We start from the raw sequence: 23,823 nt of genomic DNA, 5'->3' as shown, positions 1-23,823 counted from the left end.
CTAGCAAGGATCTGAAGGTCTGAGTTTCACTGTATTTTAGGAGAAAGATGCTATGTATGACGTTAATAAGCATCAGTACCTTGCGCAAGAGTACGGTCTGGGTTGGAGCTTAGGAAGATGTTCTAGAAAAAAGCAAAAACAGGCAACTATTAATTCACTCCTACTGAAAATAAAGTATATGTATACACGTAAACTACATGTAAAGGTCTGACTTCTAAGTGTTCTCTTATTTAAAATATTCAAAACAACTGTTGTTTCCGTTTTCATCATACTTTTAAGTACCTATACTTTCACTGTGAGTAAGCAGACCATTACTAGATGCCACATCCAAATCTTAAAGACCAAACAGAATCCGTTTCCTTAATGTGAAGCCAGTAATTTCTACCTAAAGGCGTTTGGTTTTTTTAAAACAGCAAACAGGAATAAGAGTAAGGTCCACAAATGGGCTTCAGAGTCAAGGAACCAACTATATTGTTTTCTGGGGTGTCTCCAGAGTTTTCAGACTTGAAATACAATTGTGACTCAAAGATGATTAGACTGTGGAAAATACTGAGGCTGAAAATATTTTTCCTTATATTTATAGGGTTATAACAAAAAACTGGAGTGTAACGGTGAACACTCTTAAATCAAGTTGCCCAGAAATCCAGTGATTTCAAGACACATAGGTACTCTTTCAAAAGGAGACTAAGAGTCAATATTTGAATTGTCCACTAATAAAACTCTGGAAATTTTTGTGTTCAGTATGTTATCATTTTGATAGTTATTTAGCAAAAATTTAGAAAGCCCTTTCTAAATGTCTTACAGTTGCAATGTCAGAATAAGATTTAAAAGAGGGCTCAACACAAACCCCTAGGTGTATTAAGTTTTCTCATAGACATTAGGAAATAACTGAAGTTTCTGTAAGTCTCAATTATAGAAACTTCTAAAGTTTATAAGCTGAAGCGTCTATACTTTGGTCACTTGATGTGAAGAGCCAACTCATTAGAAAAGACCCTGATGTTGGGAAAGCTTGAAGGCAGGAGGAGAAGGGGATGACAGAGGATGAGATGGTTGGATGGCATCAGCATCTCAATGGACGTGAGTTTGGGTAAACTCCAAGAGTTGGTGATGGACAGGGAGGCCTGGCGTGCTACAGTCCATGGGGTCGCAAAGAGTTGGACACAACTGAGGGATTGAATTGAACTATTAGCTCAAAAGAAAGAGGATAAGAGTGTTCATTTGAACAGGAAAATGAGAAGAGCAGCCTCACCACTTGGAGGAGGACAGAGAACACTAAGAAGTAAAAAGGGAGCACGAGCCTCACTTGTAAAGGAGCCTGACTTGTAAAGGCCTCACTTGTAAAGGAGCCTGACTTGTAAAGGCCTGACTTGTCAAGGAGTGCCCTTCACTGTACTCGGCATCACAAGGGACCTTGCCAGCCTAACAGTACAAAGTACAGTACATGCTTTCCTGTCACTATTCGTCACTGCAGGAAAACAGACAGGAGATGACAAAAGTACAAACATAGAAAGTATTAAATAACAAAGGTTTTAAAATCCTATAAACGCTTATAGTCACCATCCCTGGTAAACGTCTCCAAGTCCGGACACCAGGTCCTTAAGGAAGATCTGAAACTCTCTTCTGCTGGAGTACAAGGACCAGAAGGCATGATCGGGGCAAAAACCAGGGTGACCTTCTATCTGGATGCCTGTCTCCCCAAGTCCACACTCGGAGGCACCCTGAGTAAGGCCACTTGTTTATGCTGGGCCAGCACTAGACCCTTGGGCTCTTGAAGAACCAAAATCTGGACCTGCCCAGGTGGGACATTTCTGAACCCTGCTCACAGAGGGCACACTTCATCACACTTCGTCAATTATCACTATCCTTAAAAAAGATACTTTTCTTGGAAAGTTCATTTTTAGATAAAATTTGGCTAAGTGCTTTCTGAAAAACAGATTCTAGGCTGAAGGCTGAGTGAAAAAAGAGAATTACAACTGATTCTATTAATGGAGAAAAAGAGCCTGCTGCCGGGAAAGATTGAGGGCAGGAAGAGAAGGGGACAACGGCGGGTGAGATGGTTGGAAGGCATCACTGACTCGATGGACATGAATCTGAGCAAACTCCGGGAGACAGTGAAGGACAGGGAAGCCTGGTGTGCTGCAGTCCATGGGGTTGCAAAAACTCGGACACCTCTTAGCGACGGAATGACAATAATACTGAGAGATCAAATGACAGTGACAATGGTAGGAAAGAAAACTGAAAAAGCAAACAAAACAAAACAAAACGGGAGAGAGATCCTCTGACCTCAGGAAGGCAGTTCAGCTGGATAAGGCCCCAGGAAGCCCAGCCGTGAGACGCTTGCTTACTGACCAGTATGGAAACGTGCCCCCACAGGCCTGCAGGAACTTGAGGTGCCCTTAGCACAGAGGGGCTGCCCGGGGAGGGGGCTGTGACGGCGGCCACTCACCGAGCAGGAGGCCGAGCGGAGGCTGGCAGGACGGGAAGGCCCGCAGCAGGTCGGACAGGCAGGCGCCGGCCTCCCTGACGAAGCGGGTGTAGTCGGCCACCCCCTGCCTGCTGCACAGCTCCTGCAGCCGCCGCCTCTCCGCGCTGTCGCCAGTGTGGTCCGCGAGCGCGCGCAGAAATGCCTGTGGCCAAATCAACAAGTCACCACGTGCTCTGTGGTCACAGCGTCAGAACACGGGGTTGGTGTCCACCTGGGATGTGCCCAACTATAAAAAAAAAAGGGAATGTGGCCACCAGGAGTGTGACCGGGAAAAGGGTATTTCGTTTCATATTTGCTCTGATGGCAGCCCATCGAAGTGGGAAGACCCATTTTTATTTTTTGGTCACCTTCCCTGTATCTTAAACTGACCTAATCAGTCATAAGTATGGTCTCAAGTTACATGACAGCTATATGTGAGTAAGCAGGAAGTCAAGTCTCCCAAGCAAACTTTTTTTTTTTTTTAATATTTATTTATGTAGCATCTAGTTCCCCAGCATGTGGGATTTAGTTCTCTGACCAGGGATCGAACCCAGGGCCCCTGCATTGGGAGCCCAGAGTCTTAGCTACCAGACCACCAAGGATGTCCCTCATTAACCAAATGTTTTTATCTCAGGACACAATACCTGTTCCTGTCTTAGCTGATGACTACAACCTGGATTTCGACACTTATTTGAGCACCATTAAGAGCTTTTTCTGGCAGGCACTGGGTACAAGAGGACACCTAACTTGCCCAAAAGGCTTCACAGGAGAGCGGGAGCAACAACGCTCCCTGAAACACAGTGGGCACCACTGCATCCCAGGCCCGGACGCCCTTGACGGGGGTGATGAGATCACATTCCCGTGGGGTCACGGGTCTCCACCGACTAGCCAAGAATCCCTGCCCAACCTACCCAGACCCACCAGCTACAGGAGCGCAGGAGCTTACCAAGAACACTTCCAGCCAAACTTTCTCAAGTCAATAAAGCCTCCTAAATTACAGGCTAAAACAGTAGCATATTTCTCATTTTACACTTAACAGAAACTTCACAGTACTAATAAAGGGAATACTGTACTACGTGGAGAACAAGTTGACAAACGTTACTAAAACTTAAATTCTAAATATTTTTAACACAGTAATTGTACTCCAAGGAATTTATTTTTAAAAGAAAATTTAGACAGGTGTATACAGATGCAAACAGAAGGTTGACCTAAATGGGTTTTTAATAGTGAAAAACTGGAAACAATGGACTGTCCTTAATCAAATCAACAAGTATAGCATCTTTTAATAAGATCTCCAGTATGTTTCCACGTTGGGATATGCAAACTCATGATTTCTTTTTAATAAAAGAAGGTATGTTACAGAACAGCATATATACTAGCAACACAAATCCAAATGTTAACTGCAGTGTGACGGTGGCTCAGTCGTGTCTGACTCTACATCCCCATGGACCACAGTCCACCAGGCTCCTCTGTCCTTGGGACTCTCCAGGCAAGAACTGGAGCGGGTTGCCATTTCCTTCTCCAGCGGATCTTCCCAACCCAGGGACTGAACCCAGATCTCCGGCTTTGCAGGCAGATTCTCTACTCTCTGAGGCACCGAGGGAAGCCCTGTTAACTGCAGGGGTCTAATTAAAAAGCACTTTTGCTTCCTGTATTACTTTTGTGTCCAGACTTTTTACAAGCATACTGCTTTTGCAGTAAGACAAAATACATTTGTAAATATACACATTGTGAAGTTTTCAGAAATGGTAGAGTTGAACTAAAATTGTGAAATTATGCAGGAAATTTTCATCACAGTGCATCGTAAATTTACTCAAATTATACCTAGGACTAAGTCTCTCTATTGAGCTCACTTCCCGAAGACTACAAATGCAGTCAGCACCTTAATAAAACAGAGAATGAACACTGCAGTGTGAACAGTGTAATGTGATCATGTTTTTATTCACTGGCAATACAAGTTCGGTAAAACAGCTTGCAGAGTTCACCCATTAACACCTGTTGAGTTCATCCCTCAACAGGGCCAGAAAAACAGCAGTGGCGGGGGCACAACACGGACACCTAGTGGGTCTCCACCCCCAAGCCTGTCTCAGCGTCAACACGACCCTTCGCCTTTCCCTCAAGAATCTGACGTAATAAATTAACTACCGACTTTTACACAAAAAGGGGTCTTCCCAACCTTACATGAGTGACAGGTGAGGGAAAGCCCCACTCCCCAAGCCTCCTGTCAACTAGAGAAAAAGTGTCCGTGCACAGCTGGAAAACCCATGTCATCGAGGGCCACTTTAATCCCTGGTTACCGCGCAACATCGAGTTAACGTCTAGTAAAATAAGATTAAGGAAAAGCCCTACTTGAAATTCTTGTTTCAAAAGAAAACATAACATTTCAATACAAGAGCAATTTAAAAATATTTGTCCATGACATTACAGAGACACAGCATGGCTTGGGAACTATTCTGAACACAGGCTATGAAGACCACATTTTCCAAGCCTTCAAATGATTGAATAAGCTCTAGAGAGACATAAGCATATTTTTAAGTAGATACCAAAAGAACTTAAAAAAACAGTACCTTCTTGGGAACGGCTCGTATTTCGAGGCACCAGGTGAGAAGGAACTGGAGAGAACACCTCTCAGGTACGTGCTGGGGCAAAGCTGCGCCTGTCCAGGGAGATGCGGAAGAGTTCACGACAGAAAATAAAGATGTTTCCAACCCCTAGAAACACTAACAGCTGTAATCTTTTACATTATAGTGCTATCAAAGTACAGTATGACTTTGGTCAACGTTTATTCAGTCAAAAGATTTCCTCAGCAAGAGTGTGAAAGAAAAATCCACTTTACAAAAACAATTTTATTAATTCAACAGTATTACTATATCAGCCATACCTATGAAATCTAGGTTTACCAAACAAAAGGAAGGGAAATTATCTAAAACCAAAGAACAAAAAAGCCCAGGAATCGAACTGGGGTCTCCTGCATTGCAGGTGGATTCTTTACCAACCGAGCTATCAGGGAAGCCCCTCCAAAAGATGGCAGTGGTCCCATAACACTACCTGTCTTCCTCAGAAAGAATTTTAGAGCTGCCTGAGCTCTAGTTCCAGATTCTAAGCAAATCACTGAAAAATAATTTCCCTTAATCATGGAAAAAGCAACTATTTTCATGTATTAAATAAGCAACAACAAATAGGCCATGAGACACAAACATGAAACAACTACCTTTTTTTTGGCCACATCGTGCAGTTTGTGGGATGGTCTCCCACCAGGAATTAAACCCGGGCCCCAGAACTGAAAGCCTGGAGTCCTAACCACCAGGGAACTCCCAACAAAAAGCAGTTTTTAAAACAGATTCATATAATATAGTTTTTCTGCATGACAACTCTAGTGTGCTAACTCAGAAACAAAGCAATGCTGACTGAAAAGAAACAACCTAACATATTGGCTCAACTAACCAACCTGCTTTTCTGAAACCACAGTTACATTCATCTTTGTGTTTCCCAGATTGCTGTAAGCTTGCTGATGTCTAGAGTTCTGGAAAAGTTGATTCTTCAACTTCATTTTTAATGTTTGTAAGCATCCAGTAAGCATAAACTCGACCACCACCTCATTCAGGGTAACTGACTCGCCCAGGGCACCTGCTGGGGATGCTAAGGACTCCCACCCAAGACCAGCGAGCGCCTGTGTCCCGCCCTCAGGCACCCGTGCAGACTTGCCCTGTCACCCCCATGCCCCCAAGGATGTCCGGAGCAGTAAGACACAGGGCTACACCTTTCTTCCTCGTGTCTGCCTTAATCGTCACGGCGACACGGTGCTCTCTCCTGTCTGCGAGCTGCAGTCTCTGCAGCAGGAACTGCACTTCAGAGTCGCTGTTGGGACAGATCACGTTGAAGGCATCTCCAGGCTGGTAGGAAAAATCTGTTTTCTAGAGAAGAACCGACACGAAATAAAAAAATGCCACATGAGTTAAGAGTTTTAGTTGTGGGGCAACCAACACAGTTTTTCTTATATGAACATTTGAACATACAAGTTCGTTTTTTGCAATTAGAATTATTTTGTTTCTAACAAATAAGACCAATTAACTAAACAAGCATACTTTTATTAGGAGTTATTTTTTAAAAAGAAATTCTATAACTATCTAATGTTTTGCTTTATATCAAGTATTCACAGACTAGAAATTAAAACCTGCCTCTTCTGGAGATTAAGGTGTCCTGGTAAGTGTTTCTAATAATCCATGTAAAAACCCTCTTTTGAAAATACACACTTGCACTTTAGGAGCAAAGAAATGACTCTTCAGTGGTCTCTCCTTACTTCTTTCCTTTGGGGAGGAATGGGGTGGGGGAGACCGCTTTTCTCCCTTTAGTGACGTGCAACATTAAAGCGTCTGCCTTGGTCGTGGCTGTGCACAAACTCGGGCTCCAGGTGGAGCCCCCTCCCACAGCAGGTCTACGCACTCTGCATAGAGTGGGGTGGGGGTGTGGAGGGCTCTGGGAAGGGGCCTCTAACCACACGTGCTCACACCCCTAGCCTGTGAGGAACACAGACACAGACTGGACCCACCAGTCTGCCAAACCTCACCTCTTTATGACAAAAGTGTGCAACAGAAGTGAAATGCTTTCACATATACAGGATATTTAACAGCAGGGATAAAAATGTTCAAAAGAAAATGGAATTACTCAATAGTATGAGAGTCCCTTGGACTGCAAGATCAAACCTTTCAGTCAATCTGAAAGGAACTCAACCCTGAATATTCACTTGCAAGGACTGATGCTAAAGTTCCAATCCTTTGTACACCTGATGCGAAGAGCCGACTCACTGGAAAAGACCTGGATGCTGAGAAAGATTAAAGGCAAAAGGAGAAGGGGGCAGCGGAGGATGAGATGGCTAGAGAGCATCACCAACCGACTCAATGGACATGGTTTGACCAAACTCCAGGAGACAGTGAAGGACAGGGAAGCCTGGCATGCTGCAGTCCATGGGGTCGCAAAGAGCTGGACACGGCTTAGCGACTGAACAGAACAATGGTATGTAAGCAAAACCATCTAGTTTTGATGCCTGCCGTATTTCTTTTTTTCTATTAGAAATTCAACTAAACCTCCACCAACAGCCTTGACACACTCCCTTCTGAAAGTTCAGCCCACTGAGCTCCACAGGACCCACACCCAGGGCTGAGCCGCACGACTGTGAGCAGGTCCAGTCACGGCTTCCCACCTGAGGCCGGCGGCTGGGGCGGGGGCTGGGGGAGGCTTACGGATAGGGCTCCAAGAGCCAGCACAGATAGCCCCTAAAACTGTGCAAAATGCTTATATATAATCATTCTTCTTGAGGGGGGTCCATGATTTCTCCAAGATTCTCAAAGGAACAAGGACCACCACTCTGAGAAGTGACCGTCACAGGACGGGCTAGCCTGGGCTCGACTCCCCTGGCCGCTGACCTCAGCTTCCTTGCCTGGGGCTCCTATATGCCAGTGCTGTGCTGATTCCATTATTCTTTCGTGGCTTAATGAGTAAGGCAGCAAAACTACTCTCTCCAAGTGGAATCACCTCCAGACACTCCTCATTTCAGCCCCTCCTTGAAGTGAAAAGAAAACAGGGATGAGACAGAGAGACAAAATGACGGGTCAGGAATAAACGCGACGGGCCAGGTGGCTGGCCGCTGTCCAGACACCTTCTCCTCCCGGCGCATGTGGATGAGGACAAACCACAGGTGAGCCTCTGCACTGACTAGCAGCATCCCTGCGCTCAGAGACACATTCTGGAACTTACCGAGATGTCCAACTCTATCAGAAGAGTGGTTTTTATGGCATCATTCGTAGTCAGCTGAACTGCCTTTGAAACTGGAACGTGAAACACTGGATCCACCAAACTCACAGATGCGTGACTTTCCTCCTTGAGAAAGAAATGTGATAAAGTGCTATAAGCGCGATTTTCAACTATTCTTACCACTGCTTCACTTAGCGGCAACGTCAGAGCTATAGGATCTTTCAACGTTCCCTGATGAGATTTCAGAATTCTTCTCTAGGGTAAATGGCTACAGTCAGGCCTCTCAATCTTTCAGAAGAGAAGCTCATCTATCTTTTAAACTCCTTGTCTACTAGACTTTAAAATTTCTGAGATTATATGGAAAATATCAGATACTAGCACTTTCCACGGAAAAGTCTAACAGTCTTCCTAATGAACTATGCAAAAAGAGTGTGTGTGCCCATTTCAGAAGGAGATTCGAAAGGAGTAACAGATGTTTACGGTCGGAAGCTGTCTGCACAGATGGTGACAAGAGCCCTCAGAGCGGCGTGCGGTGCTGTTCCACAGAGCTTTCTGGACGGTGGGGATGCCCCATAACCTCACTGGCTGATACCTGACCACTGAGCATTGAGCCCTGGAAACATGGCTGGTATGACTCAAGAACTGAATTCTTAATTTAATTTTCATTAATTAATAGTAGCCACACACAGATAAAATTAGACAACACAAGCCTTGGGAAACTAGAAAGAAACCCAAATCTTGGTCCTACCTCACCAGATTCATAACTTGCTGCTTCTAAGTTCTAATAAAAATAGAAACTTACATCTCGGAAAGTGCTGGTCAGTTAGCTGTGGATGAGTGGCTGTGTGGGAAGGCCATGGAAGGCCAGGGCTGAGGGTCTGAGAGTTGTAGTGACAGGGACGGGGGCACAGCCTTCAGCAAGGCTGCCGGCAGTGCTCACAGCGGGCCCCCAGCCCCTCGCTGTCACCTCCGAGGATCCTCTGAGCACTCAAGGTCACACCTCCGTCTAGAGGCTGCCCATAGCCAATGACATCAACGATTGTAAAGGCCCAGCCCCTGTGCACAACCCAGGACAACCCTGAAGGACTGCCCCAGCTTCAGAGAGCCCTGCAGCTCAGCTTCTTCTGTATCCCATCTAGCTCCTGCCCCCTGACATCCCGGGGTGAGGGGGAGGCCCCGAAGACCATCTCACAGTGATTCCTGGTAGCTCAGCCTGGGACAGCCAGGGCCAGAGTGGCCCAAAAAAGTCACTAAAATGGGCGTGTGGCGCTGGAGGGCTGCCCCGGCCGGCAGTGAGAACACACCTGGGGACAGGACACCAGCTGCTGCGGGACACGTGCTCGGGACCGAGGAGGGTGCGGCACGGATGGGGCTGCTGGGCCGGAGGCTTACGGCTAAGCTTCACCGACACTTTTGGAAAAAAATGCAAAAAGCCAAGAATAATGAGGCAACAACTAAAATCTACCAGTGAAAGCCAGAGGACACTCTCAGTAGCTTACACATGAGCACTCACCTGCCGCAGCCTGAGGGCAGAGAAAGCCAGGGATGACACGGCAGGGAAGAATGGGGGAGCGACACCTGCGTGAACGTCTTGAATCCGGAGACAAGCCCTGGCACCCGCGGAAGGGGCTGCTCCTTCCGTAAGGGCAAGAGCTCCCTTCTCCCGTTAAGACAACACAGGGACTCCACCCCGCACCCTATCCCTCCTCCTGGCTGCTGGACCAATAACTACAGTTAAGAAGCAACAGGCCTGGCTGCCCGTGCGCTGGGCCAGCTCCAAAGAAAGGGCAGGACAGCACCATGCATCAGCAGAATACGTGTGCCCCAGACAGGAGGCCGAGGTCCCGGGCCAGGCAGGGCAGGACACAGGTCCAGATGAAGGGCTTTCTAACTGGGACGCTCTCCCAGGACTCAGGCTTTCCTCACCCTGCCAGAGCCCCAGAGATGACGTAAACACGCGGACAGCAGGGCGACAGAGCAAAGAAAAAGCGAAGTGGGGCAGAAATGCCAAGACACTGGAAGACAGGATTGAAAAGCTCAGAGAAGAGGGCCTGCCAGAGTGGACAAAACCACGCAAGGCCAAACCCACCAGCCGACACATGCTCCCTGGAGCACCCAGAGACCACCTCACTGCCAAGGCCAACAGGACTGTGCTGGTCAGGGGGACAGCCACACCACCGAGCTCACCTGCTGACCAGAGCTCGCAAAACGGACACCCCCACCCCCCAGCACCAAGAACTGAGGGAGGTGGGAGCACTTGGCCAGGAACGCCGGGGGAGGGGTGTGCACAAGGATCACAGTGAGTAGAAAAGCTGGGGGGCGGCCGGGGGCCCAAGTCCCAGAAATAACGAGAATGATGAGCACATGGCTTCCAGAGGCTCAAAATGAATGGGCAGCCAGCAAGGGCACTGGACCAGTCCTTACGAGGAAAAGAAACCAAGACGTTATGAGCGGGAAGCTGTCCAATGAGAGCTCGAGACCCCCTGTCCAGCTGCTGGACCTGAGTCAGCTGTCAGACCCGGAGCCCTCCCATCTGACGGCAGGAGCAGGCAGGCCCCCAGGAGAAGCGACTCCGCGAGGCACAGAAACCGCACTCACTGACGCTGCCCCCAGGGATAAAGGTGCACTGGACTCAGGGATGGTGGGTAGAGGGGGCAGTGCGGCCGCTGGCCCTCACAGCCCTGAGATCTGTGGCCGGGGCGACCGGAGTCCAGGGGTAAACAAGCACTGGACTCGGACAGCAGGGAGAAGGGGCAGTGCGGATGCTGGCCCACACAGCCCCGAGGCCTGAGGCCGGGGGTGACCGGGGTCCAGGGGTGACTGGAGTCCAAGAGTAAACGAGCACTGGACTCAGGGATGGCGGGGAGAGGGGGCAATGCGACTGCTGGCCTGCACAGCCCTGAGATCTGCGGCCGGGGTGACCGGAGTCCAGGGGTAAACAAGCACTGGACTCGGACGGCAGGAGAGGGCCAGGTGCGGCTGCTGGCCCACACAGCCCCGAGGCCTGCGGCTGGGGGTGACTGGAGTCCAGGGGTAAATGAGCACTGGACTAAGGGACGGTGGGGAGAGGGGTCAGTGCAGCCGCTGGCCCACACAGCCCCGAGGCCTGAGGCCGGGGGTGACAGGAGTCCTGACCCAAGTGTGGCTCAAAGGGCCAGTCAGTGGCTAACCTAGCGGTTAGCAGTGAAATCCTGGCCTGTGGGCTATGAGCCATCACAGTGGGGAGGGTCAAGAAGAAGCCTCTGAACCTCACACCTCTCTCTCTCACCTCTCAAGATAAAAGATGAAAATTAGACTATCCTGGGGAGAGCGATAGATATCAAAACAATCCTTAAAAAGCTGAAGGACACGGGAGGATGTCTATCATGGCTCCATGGAGTTCACCAATCGGGCCCCTGGAAAAACCAGACAGCTCCTGGGGGATGACCCTGAGCCAGCAGCAACCCAAACAAGCAGCAGCCCCAGGCACGCCCGGGCGGATGGTTCTCTGATAGAGCAGTTAATACAGCCTCTCATGCAGGGCTCATCCAAGAGGATGTGGCCAATGTGCTCTCTTCCATCTCCACCCACAGAGGACCAGACGTGCTCACAGGCACGCACTGTTTACCATTTTGCCCCAAGACTGTGACAGTGTTCCTGCTCGCTGGCACAAGACAGCGTGAGTAAACGGGGACCGTCTGGACACTCAGCAAACCTTGCCCAGCCCCGCCGCATCAACACCTTCACGCCGGGGAGACGACGCTGGCGTCCCCACGGCCCATGGAGACTCAGGGCTCGTGGTGATGTCCGGTGTGTCAGGACGTCCCCTCCCGAGGAGAGGATGCACTCTCTCCTCCTGCCCTTCGCCGGGAGAGGTGCCTCCCGCCTGGCAGGCCCCAGCAGCTCAGAGCCGCACACCCCACCCAGACACTGGGTGACACGGGAGGATGCGAGGGCTGGGGGCCCAGGGCAGGGAAGGGCTCTGGGCAGGGCCCCGAGACGCGCCCACTGAGGCCGTGCGGCACGTAGCCCTCAGTCCAGGCGGCCCCACAGTGGTGGGGGCACCAGGGACGGGGAGACGGCGCTGGGTGGAGGGAGTGGACCGGCTGTGGGCTCTGTTATGGCTGCACTGAAGCTCCAGCTTCCCAGGCGGTGCTAGCGGTCAAGAACCCACCTGCCAATGCAGGAGACAAAAGAGACTAGGTTTCAATCCCTGGGTCGGGAAGATCCCCAGGAGGAGGGCATAGCAACCCACTCCAGTATTCCTGCCTGGAGAATCCCATGAAGAGGGGAGTCTGGCCGGCTACAGTCCCTGGGGTCACCAAGAGTCGGACAAGATGGAAGTGACTGAGCGCGAGAGCACCAAAGCTCAGATTCTGGTTCTGCCCCACCAGGCACCATCCTCCCCTCCCCCACCCACCCTTCTCCCCAAGGGGGTTATCCCAAGATGATGCCCTAAAACAGGAAATTTATTTTCCTCAATCCCTTATCCTCTAGGTATATCCTTTAAACAGATTTACACGTTTCCATTAAATAGTTGAGATTTTAAAAAATCTTTTGAAGACATTACCAACAACTCAAGCCTATTTAATGACACCTATCATAAAAGAAACTCTCAAGCAGATCCTAAGTGAAGCACCTTGTCATATCAATCAGAGATCAACACCCCTGCCACACACACTCACCCTTGCAGCAGAAACCCGGGGCCGGCTCACCACCCTGAGCCCACCCGCCCGGCACATTTACCACAGCCACGCCTGTCCCCAGTCCTGCCTAAGATGTACTTGTTGTGATAATCCCTTTTAATAAAGAATGAAACATGAGCGTGAAAACAATAACCCAGGGAAGGTCACATAAAAACCTACCTGTTTGTCTGAATGCATTAGAAAAACACTGTAAAAATATGATGCTGGAAACACTGGTATGCATATCAAGTGTTCGCAAACAGTTTTCAAATAAACTAGAAAGCGGCACTTAAACTGTTTCTCAAATGTCTTTCCTCATTTAATAAAAAGAAAAGCAGAAACCAGAAACCACAACAGTTGCATTAAGAGTGTGGTTTACCTGAGAAAGCCCACACAGAACTCCCTCTGAACAGAGAGGGGTCAGTCATGCGTCACAAGACTGGCTGCCCTGGAAATCTATTCCAAGCACGTTGGAAGAAATTTCAGGGAACCATATATGACAATAGTGAGGTAATATCAGCTATTATTCAACTTGATGCTCAGAAATGTACAGATCACTTTAAAATCATTTATTTACTGATAGGAAAGATACTCAAGGCATAGAAAAAAAGATTTAAACAGACAAAAACAGCTCTATAAAATATCATGAACAGAAAGAAAAACCCCTAAAATGGAGTATCCCAGAACAGCAAAGATCCACACTGGAAAAGTGATCTTACTGTACCTGACTCAAATTAGTTGCTGAGATAGTTTTCTGAGAGCCCACAACTCGCCCTCACCTGACTGACATCTAAGGCAAGAAGCCAAGACATTACTTCTCCAAAGGAATGGAGAAACTGAGCTCATACCCATTTACTTCTTCAAAGAGAAGCCAGGTAATAACACAAGCGCCACCTTTAATGCCTGGAGGTAACGCCTCTTTGGGAGCTACTCAACTCCACCACTGCAGTGCAGAAGCAGCCTTGGATGGACAAGGCTGTGTTCCAATAAAACTTTATTTACACAAGAGCTAGTAGACCACATTCACCCAGCACGCCATAGTTTGTTGGCCTCCACCATAACATAATTTAAAAAATACCACCAACATCACTGCTTACCTGGCCAAGGGCATCCTCCAGATGCACCTCTAAATATTCCGGTGGTAAAGAGGGAATATTCAGAGAGGCTTGTGAAAGTGGGGGTACTGAATGGGTAAGCGAGGCCTCAAAGTCTACAATCAAAGTACTTGATTGATTGCTGTTCACTGCATTTTGTTCCAAAACTTTAGCAGCCTTTCCTCCAGAATCATCTAATTTCAGAAGTCCAACTTGTGATTCCACGTGTAATAATTCCGGCGTCACGGCGTCACGGGAGGCATGAGATGCCATCGTGAGAGTTTCACTTGTGTCCTCTCTTCCTCTGTTCGACAGAAAATGCTTCTCGAGGGCGGCCCAGAGTCCGTTAATCCATGGCTCAACCACAAGTTCTAAACTGAGTTGTAAAAAAAATAAGAAAAAAGAAACAAACCCTTTAAGTTCTTCATTTAAACACATGACTATGGGATAACGGGAGAATCTGTACACTTGACAGAATGCTGTACAACTGTCAGAAACATTTGCTATGAAGGCTATTCAGAATACAGAGATACTTATTATTTAGCTAAAAAGCAAAACATTACTGTGTTCATTAGCACTGAGCTATAAAAAAGTATGAACAAGCATAAAAGAGAACAAAAATGAAGATGATTTAGTAAAAGGTGATAGGAGTATGATTCCACTTAACTTCCTAAAATAGAGTTGGTATTGTAAGAAGACATGGTTTTAAACAGGCATGATAAATTCTGATGAGGCTAACGGGAACATACTCAAAATCCAAGTCTACTCTAATATCATAAATGATAATTACATCAAATGCACCACCAAGTTTTGCCTAGTCAATTTACTGATCTTTGTTTCCTACAGACTTAAGATACCACCAAGAAACCACTCCAGATTAATGCTCTTTGACTAAGAGCTCCACGCTTCAATCATCCTTTAGGACAGTTGGATTAACCGTAAGTACATTATAAAATATGCTCATCTACTGACTACTGGCTGGAGAAGGAAATGGCAACCCACTCCAGTATGCTTGCCAGGAAAATCCCACTGACAGAGAAGCCTGGAAGACTACAGTCCTTGGGTTTGCAAAACAGTCGGACACGACTTAGTAACTAAATAACGAACTGACTACTGGCAAAGTATGACAATAGTACCATTCCCTACACTCTGTTCACAGACTGAATGGCTAAGAAGTACTGCATCAAGACCTTGAGAAGGACGTCTCTGTCATTTTCAATCACAACTCCAATGCGTGATCAGTTACGTTACAATTCATAGAGCTAAGTGACAAGAGGAGACACTTGTGGACCTCTGTCTTATCGAGACTTTGGCTATAATTTCATTGTATTCATTTACTGCTCACGTGGCACATAGTTAAAAGTTTGGTGACACAGTACATCCATTCTCTCAGGAACATTTGGAAGAGCAAGCGTATAAAATTAATGGCTCAATAATGATAGCTACATTTAAAACATCATTCTCAGAACTCAGAAATACTAATATGGTAATACTCTTACAAGAAAGCTCATGCCCGCTGAGTATGCACTGTATGGCAGGCGTTGTTCTAAAACATCAAGTTTTATTCATTCATTTGATGCTTCAAAGAATCTTAAATAATATATACTGTTATTATCCATTTCACAAGGGGGAACACCAAGACACAGAAAGTTTAAGTAATTTGACCCATGCTTCATAGTCAGTAAGTGGGGAAAACCAAGGATGTGAACGCAGGTATTTTAACTCCAGTCTACATTCTTACGAAGAAGGCAATGGCACCCCACTCCAGTACTCTTGCCTGGAAAATCCCATGGATGGAGGAGCCTGGTAGGCTGCAGTCCATGGGGTCGCTAAGAGTCAGACACAATTGAGCGACTTCACTTTCACTTTCATGCACTGGAGAAGGAAGTGGCAACCCACTCCAGTGTTCTTGCCTGGAGAATCCCAGGGACGGGGGAGCCTGGTGGGCTGCTGTCTATGGGGTCCCACAGAGTTGGACACAACTGAAGCGACTTAGCAGCAGTTAGCAGCTACATTCTTAACCCCTTCAATGTGGTGGTACAGTAAGCCAAGATGTCTCCTTGAAAATATTCTAATTTTAGAAGAGTACTTAGGCTGAAAATTTTAGAGATGCAGGCTGCTGAAGTATACACTGAAGAATTTTAATGGTCAGGGCAATAAATCAACAGTGAACTCAAAAGCCTCTGAAGTAAAATATGAGGTGAGCAATCGGAATAATGGATTTATAAGCGTTTAGCATTTAAACAGCTCACACAGGACAATAAACATATAATGCCAACAAGGTTTTTCGTGGGGAAAAGAGCCCAACACAGCAAGACAAAACTGAAAGGTAACAGGCAAGGCAATGTGGTGGAGCTGTCACCATAAGGGACATGTGCCCTGGGGCATTGGAAAAAAACTCACAGCATCACTGCTGCAGAAAATGACGGACGCATGGACTCACAAAGGTGAGTTGCGGGCAAACAGAAGTGTCTCCAACATGCCCATGCAAGGTGGTATATGCAGGAAAGCACAGCCTTTGCTGAACTTGTCATGTTGCATAAGCCCAGATCTAGTGGGTGAGATTTACTTAATACACAGAGACAGCAGAAAAAAAAATCAAGTGCATGCCTGTGCTGTTATGACAGAATAAGGACAATTCTATAAGGTCTTTTGAGTTCACACGTTAAGAGGATTTGTAAGGTGGCACGTAGGGTGAAATACTGAACTGTAAAAACAAGAATAAATTAATGAAACAGAAATTATATTCCTGGTTGGCAGGATGGTAAATGACCATGAAGACAGGGAGGAGAGTGTCAAGGAGCCAGGGTGCCGGGAAGGCCTGTGGCATGCCTTCTCCACCTGTAATGAGCAGCCGGGAGCCCTGCATGGGGAGGTCCAGAGTCCAGTCACTCCCCCGCAGGCACATGCTTTCCAAGTTCCTAAAGAAAACAATGACTTTTGCAAACAGCTGTACACTTCCAAGCCTGAGGTAACCGTACTGGGCTACCTTCCTAGTGTCTTCCATTAGCAGACACTGAGATGGACGGGGCACTTTGAAAAAAAAAAAAATTCAGCAAAACAGATAAATCAAGCTCTAGAGGATTTTCTTTGGTCCCCAAACTAAAATAGGACTTTCAAGACTGAAAGTTAATGCTAGTTCAAAAGTGAACCCCTTTTGTAAACTGACTTACATCATGTACAAACATGCTTTACTGGAAATGACAGAGGTACATTGCTCTTACCCTACACAGTCATCCGCGTGGCCAGTGTCGTAGAAACGCTGGGCTCCAAGCTCCTGAAGTCGTTTATCAATTACCTTCCCCCCGTTACAGAAGTATGTGTATTCTGAATCACCCAGACCTAGAGTCCAAATGGGTTATTAGCACGAAGTAAGGTTTAAATTTAACCATATTCAGAAGACAGAAACAAAACATTCAGAAGAACACCATTCAAAGCTCTTCTTGACGAAACAGGAAATAATGCATAGCTTCGTATTTTCTTATTTTTTCCTTGAGGAATACTACCTATGCAAACAGAAACAAAACAAGTACTTTGGACAACTGTTAACACAAATATATCTCACATTTTTGTTTCCATGAATCTGTGTAAAAATATGGTAATCTGAAAATAAGGATTAGCATACTAAATGAGAGGGTAACAGGCAGGAAGGCCAGGGGTCTCCAAAGGGAGGAAATAGGCTGCAAGTGTCAGACACTTTTTCTCTCTCTCTTAAGCAGCAGGAGAAAACATACTAGTGTTAAATTTTTTCCCCTGCTCTATACAGATTTAAAAAGAGGTTTCTCTTAAAATTCTGTGTTGCCATGAGGACACCTGGCTCCACCAGAACTTAACTTTTCTCAAACCTTGAGCTAACCAATGCATTTTTCTTAGGAAATGTTTGTCTTAAGCTATGGTAATGAACCATGTATTTACCTTAGACTCTTTCCTCTTAGGACTTAGAATGACAAGGGTTCAACAAACCTGTGTGTTCTACTCATGCATTGTTCCCCTAATCTGTAACTGTTAATGAAACTATATATTTTCTTGGAAACCTGCCTTTCTTCAAGATTCATGCCAATCATTTTATGGCCCGGGATGACCCTCCTGGTGCCAACGTTATCTCAAAATGCATATTGTGGGTGAGGGGCTTGGTGCCATTCTCTAAGTTTTGGGACATCTCCTTTCTCTAATTAGCAGCCTGTTGACAGGTATACAACATACTGCTAAAGGCTAGCAGGGGGGCACTCTTTCTGTTCCCTTCTGATGTCTATGTCAGAAGTCTTCTCTATCTGTTTAATACTTTAATAAGACTTTATTACACAAAAGCTCTGAGTGATCAAGCCTTGTCACTGGCTCCAGGCTGAATTCTTCTCCTCTGGAGGCCAAGAATCCCAGCGTCATTCTTGGTTCAGCAACAACCTTTGCTCCTTTCACAAGAACATGCAATATCTGTATTTTCAGGCTTTTCTGATCCCACTGCAGGGTCTGCAAACTACAGCCTGTGGGCAATTACCATCCATTGTCTCTGCAAATAAAGTTTTATTGGAACACAGCCAGGTCCACCTGTTCACACCTTGTTAAGGCAGCTTTCAAGCTCCAACAACAGAGATGAATAGTTGTTAGATAGACCAGTGACTTACGAAGCCTAAAGTATTTACTATCTGGTCCTTTATAGAGTTTACTGACTCCTAATCTAGAACAAGAGCTACATCCAAAACACAAAGGACCATTTACTTGCTGTTTCTGTGTTGATATATTAAGAATTGCTTCTGTGTTTCCTCTTAAGAAATGGACTAACACTTTCATACTTGTTGAAAATTTAAAATTAAGAGCTTAAATTTTGCACTTGTCTCCCTGGATTTTTCCTACAAGAACAAGGTGAGCAATCCATTGGTGGGCCCATGCTGCTGCTGCTGCTAAGTTGCTTCAGTCATGTCTGACTCTGTGCGACCCCATGGACTGCAGCCTACCAGGCTTCTCCGTCCATGGGATTCTCCAGGCAAGAACACTGGAATGGGTTGCCATTTCCTTCTCCGGGCCTAAGATTGACTAAAATGGCCAGACAGGCTTCGGTCTTTCCTTTTAAATAATTTTGAGGAATTTTTAAAGCAATATGTACATGTTCACTCTTCTAAATAAATAAATTGGAAAAAATGAATTAAAAAGCTATACACACTCTAAAATGCTCTCTTGAATACACTACACACGACAGATCTCGGCCAGGCCAGTTACTTATCATCACACATTCCATCCTTTCTAGATACCCTCCCCAAAAGTGCTCTCTAAGGAGAACAGAGAGCGTGAGCCGGGCAAATGAACCCTCAATTCCCTCTTTGGTGCAACTATCTCACTGCACTGGTCCTTCTGAGCCTTTAATATTTTAAAGCTATTCTTCAGAGAGCCCTACCCTAGGCCAGTGCTTCTTAAGTTGGGGTACATAGTAGTCACCTGAGAGCTTTAAAAAACAATGATCCCAGGACCCTACTTCAGAATGATTAAGTCGGAATCACAGTGTGGTGGGCAGGAGGGGGGCACTCGAAGCAATGACACTGGGAGGAAAACTCCCAGCGGGTGCTAGTGTGCGGCCAGGCTGGAGAACCAGCATCCTAGGCAATGGTCGTCTGCTAAGGAAGTCGTCACATAAGACCTTTGAGGGAAAAAAAACAAAAAACACAGCATGCAGAGTTGCTCCTTGGGTTTGGCAGATTTGGGGTGAGGCCCAACCACTAACATTTCGAAAATGTTTCCCAGATGAATCTGGTGTGCGCCCGAGGTTAAGATGCAAAATGCGGCCCTCCAGAGGAGCTGCTGGTGGGTGATGGCTAGGAAACAGTACCTGGTTTACCCTCAAATATTATACACACATAAAACACATCAAAACTCAAGAAGGACAAAATCTATACAATGATGCACCATGGTTTTGAAAAACACATTTAGATACTAGCGCTAAAGCCAGCAGTAACATTCCAGTAACTACATAAAACACAGTCCACACCTAGTAATCCATACCGCAGGTGAGCCAGGAAGTCAGGCGGCAGCGTCTTGTCCTTAATGGCTTTAACAAACTTGCGGGCTGTGTCAGGCGGGTCTCCGTTGCCCGTGGTAGAAACTACCATCACAAGAGGGGCTGTTTCAGTTTTCAGATCATACTATAAAACAAGGGTGTCACGTCAGAGATCTACTGCTATGCAGACTCAACATACCAGCAAAAACAATCAGCTTCATTTTCTGTCCTGTGGTCTGTGTCACATAATGGCAGAGAGGCACACAGAGCATTTTAAATGGCAAAGTGAAAGTGTTACTCCTCAGAGATCAGGAAACCTAGCTGTCAGGAAGGGCCTGACCGCCTCAGGGTTCCAGAGAGCCAAGAAAACGGAATACTGGGATCACTGGTGTTTCCAAGTCTTAAAATTCACATTTCCTTATTCTAATTCTCACCTAAATTTCAAGTACTCCCAATTAAGCACTTCACTCTCTCTATTCACAATCATGAGCTCTATCACTGGGCTCTGAGGTATTCACTTTATTTTTCATGCTGACGTTAACAGGTGAAGATTTGAGCTGACATCTTACCAGGCGACTCAACGTTTCTACAACACAACTCTGCAGTTTACAGTGAGTGACTTTACCTTAAAAAAGACAACTGATTGAGGAGGGCAGAGAGCTATTGGGTTAAAGTTGGATGAGGAACAACTGGAGAAACCATTCAGCTGAGGAGAGCAAACAACACGACTACCGGGGTATCAAAACCAACTCACTACTCACTTAACTTTTCAAAGAGCTGCTGGCCCCACCGGGGTCACTGGCGAGGGGGCCATGTCAGGGCTAGTTGTCTGATGCTGCCGACTCTGCTTCTGGGGTTAGTAACAGATTTGGACGCAGCTCCATCCTGTGGCACCACAGCTCACTCTGAACGTGCTGCAGGATCACGGAGCCCATGACTGGCAGTGCCCCAGGACCCTCCCGGCTGGGTGACTGGCTCCCCGCCGGGACCCTCCTGCCTGGGTGAGTGGCTCCATCAGGACTCCGCCTGACCTGGCTACATCAAGGAACTTTGTGGTTTCCCTTCTAGGAGCTGAGCTTGTAATTCACCTCTGTGGCTGACAGGCTAGTCTTTTCGACCAGACACATGGGAAGGAACAGAGGAGGTTGTGAACTGGAGCAAGAGTGCACGGCCGGGTGGTTTTTCAAGTACTGAGCTGAATCCTAGGACTTAGGGGCTGGCACATCACCATGGGTGTTATAAGAGCCCTGCTCGTGGCTCAAGCCTGAATGAGTGTTAGTCGCTTAGTCGAGTCCGACTCTCTGCAACCCCACGGACTGTAGCCCGCCAGGCTCCTCTGTCCATGGGATTCTCCAGACAAGAATACTGAAGTGGGCTGCCGTGCCCTAAGGCCTGAAATGCGTGTGACTATAACCTGAAGACCTCAGACTAGGTATTCTAAGCACAGATCTGTTAAGATCTCATGTAAACAACTCAGTGAACATGAGTCTGAGCAAACTCCAGGAGGTAGTGGAGGACAGGGAGCCCTGGCATGCTGCAGTCCACAGGGTCGCCAACAGAGGGACACGACATAGCGCCTGGACAACAATCCTACAGTGGGAACTTCTGCAGAGACTGAATACAGAAAGACAAGCAGCCCCCGAGGCTCCCACAGATCCTACACCTTCACTCTAGATTCTGTCTTCACAAAAGAATTCAGTGGTTCTGCACTTGGAAGAACTCTGGCACAAATGACAAGGTCATTATTTCAGGGAAGTTTGTACAGGGCACCAGGATTCATGAGGTGGAAAGCTCACATGTTCCTGTGAACACACACACCTCAATTGTTCCCAGGCACCCAGTGAGAAAAACAAGGCAAATATACTAGTTCCATTTATAGTTGAGAGTGGTTAGTCATCCTAGTTTTTAAGACCATGCAGTTTAATTTAACACACACACAGAGAAAAAAGTTGGCAGAAGTCTTACAACACAGTTGATAAAATGAATTTCTAAGTGTTTAAAAAAACAAAAAAAGGATCATGGTGGCATTTAGGGTCCCACTTCGTTTTTTAACATCAATTCCCAACCAAGATACTTCAAAGCGTGAAACACAGTAAAAACCATGACTTACCTTATCCGACTCACTAATACAGTGGAGATCTGCAGAAAAACCATATGTAACTGCTTTTTCACTTATCTCTTCGGCTATGGCCTTTGCTTGTCCTCGTTGTGTAGCATAGAGTAACAAAAACCTCCTCATCACCTCAAGGCATATGCTACAGCTCTAATAGTTACACTGTAAAACAGAAAGGGGAAAAGGGATTTCTCTCTTTAACTGAGCAGTAACAACCTGCAGGTATGAATTTTCTTAATTAAAAATGGACTGCAACAATATCCAGGGATAATATGAAACAGACTTACTAACTTTTTTAGCATTAATTCTTAAGGTCTAAGAAAGAGAGTATTAATGAAATCAAGGCAAATACAAGGAAAGCTCTAATGCCACAGCTCAGAAATCAGATTCTGGGGCCAGACTACCAGGGTTTGAATCCCGCCAGAAGTGACCATTCACAGGAGGGGAACTTCAGGCCGGACTCAGGCCTACTGACCAGTTTCTTGGTTCTCGAACCTTTAGAGTGGGGACAATGACGGTACCTACCTGACAAAGACAGCAGTGTCCAATAAATGTCAGATACCTTTTCTCTTTTAAAAAAAGGTAAAATTAAAAATTCACTAAAATGGTAAAAACTCAATTAAAATTGATTCCTACTTGATCCCAGTGGTAAATAAATCACAGTACTCTAGTTAATACCTTTCTTATTTAATTCAATTTCATATACATCTGCATGCATGTGTATACATACATACCTATAAACAGAGAAAAACACTTCTAATCCACTCAAATCTTTTACTAGTTTTACGTTTTTTTCCTGAACAGATAACCAGGAGTAAAATAAAGGGCTCACAGATTTTTCACCACACCTCAAGTGTCTAAACCTGAGAGACTGTCAATATGTAAGGATTCAGGCTTCCCAGGTAGAACTAGTGGTAAAGAACCCACTTGCCAACGCAGGAGATATGAGACGCCTGGTTAGATTGCTGGGTTGGGAAGATCCTCTGGAGGGCATGGCACCCCACTCCAGTATTCTTGCCTGGAGAATCCCATGGACAGAGGATCCTGGCAGGCTACTGTCTATGGGGTCGCAAGAGTCGGACACGACGTAACAACTACACTACTACTACTAGGCTCCTCTGCCCATGAGATTCTCCATACTGGAGTGGGCTGCCATGCCTGGCGGGCTACAATCCATGGGGTCACAGAGAGTAGGACATGACTGAAGCAACTTAAGCACGCATGGCAAACTGAAACTCAAACCCCAAACTTGGCTTTCGGGAAACGAACCGCAGATACTTTTTTGCTCCTCTGGCCAATTAGATCTGAGGACAACTTAAAGCCACGAAGGAATTAAACGGCAGAATCACAGTATTAATAAGCAGGATGCTAAAAAGCAGGGAACAACCTGCGGAACAGAACCGCGCTGGATACAGCGGGTACGCAAGAGGTTAACTCTGGATTTAAAAAGAAAGCTTCCCGCATAGCTCAGTCGGTAAAGCATCTGCCTGCAATTGCGGGAGACCTGGGTTCAATTGCTGGGTCGCGAAGATCCCCTGGAGAAGGAAATGGCAACCCACTCCAGTATTCTTGCCTGGAGAATCCCATGGATAGAGGAGCCTGGCGGGCCACAGTTCATGGGATCGCAAAAGCCTGACACGACTGAGCGCTCTCTTCTTTCTTTCTAACTCTATATAAATGGATAAGGGGACGACGTGGAGACAGTACACACCGAGCTGATCCAGAAGCACGACAGCGCAGTGATGGAAAGG

At 46.5% G+C, this 23,823-nt stretch overlaps 1 protein-coding gene across 1 annotated transcript in view; it reads right to left on the bottom strand.

The window, feature by feature from the left end:
* MTRR (5-methyltetrahydrofolate-homocysteine methyltransferase reductase) overlaps positions 1–23,823 on the bottom strand; it is a 33,089-nt gene that overhangs the window by 8,644 nt on the left and 622 nt on the right. The window contains exons 2-10 of the mRNA XM_010857125.1: positions 22,070–22,234; positions 19,951–20,104; positions 17,198–17,315; positions 13,977–14,349; positions 8,219–8,341; positions 6,225–6,378; positions 5,032–5,120; positions 2,447–2,627; positions 80–122 (exon numbers count right to left, since the gene is read on the bottom strand). Of these exons, the coding sequence (XP_010855427.1) occupies positions 80–122; positions 2,447–2,627; positions 5,032–5,120; positions 6,225–6,378; positions 8,219–8,341; positions 13,977–14,349; positions 17,198–17,315; positions 19,951–20,104; positions 22,070–22,198 (1,364 nt within the window). The 5' untranslated portion in view covers positions 22,199–22,234. The remainder of the gene's footprint in view (positions 1–79; positions 123–2,446; positions 2,628–5,031; positions 5,121–6,224; positions 6,379–8,218; positions 8,342–13,976; positions 14,350–17,197; positions 17,316–19,950; positions 20,105–22,069; positions 22,235–23,823) is intronic.

This window comes from Bison bison, unplaced genomic scaffold (assembly GCF_000754665.1).
Source record: "Bison bison bison isolate TAMUID 2011002044 unplaced genomic scaffold, Bison_UMD1.0 scf7180017864377, whole genome shotgun sequence".
NCBI classification, from domain to species: Eukaryota; Metazoa; Chordata; class Mammalia; order Artiodactyla; family Bovidae; genus Bison; species Bison bison.
This window is presented reverse-complemented; position numbering and strand designations above follow the sequence as displayed.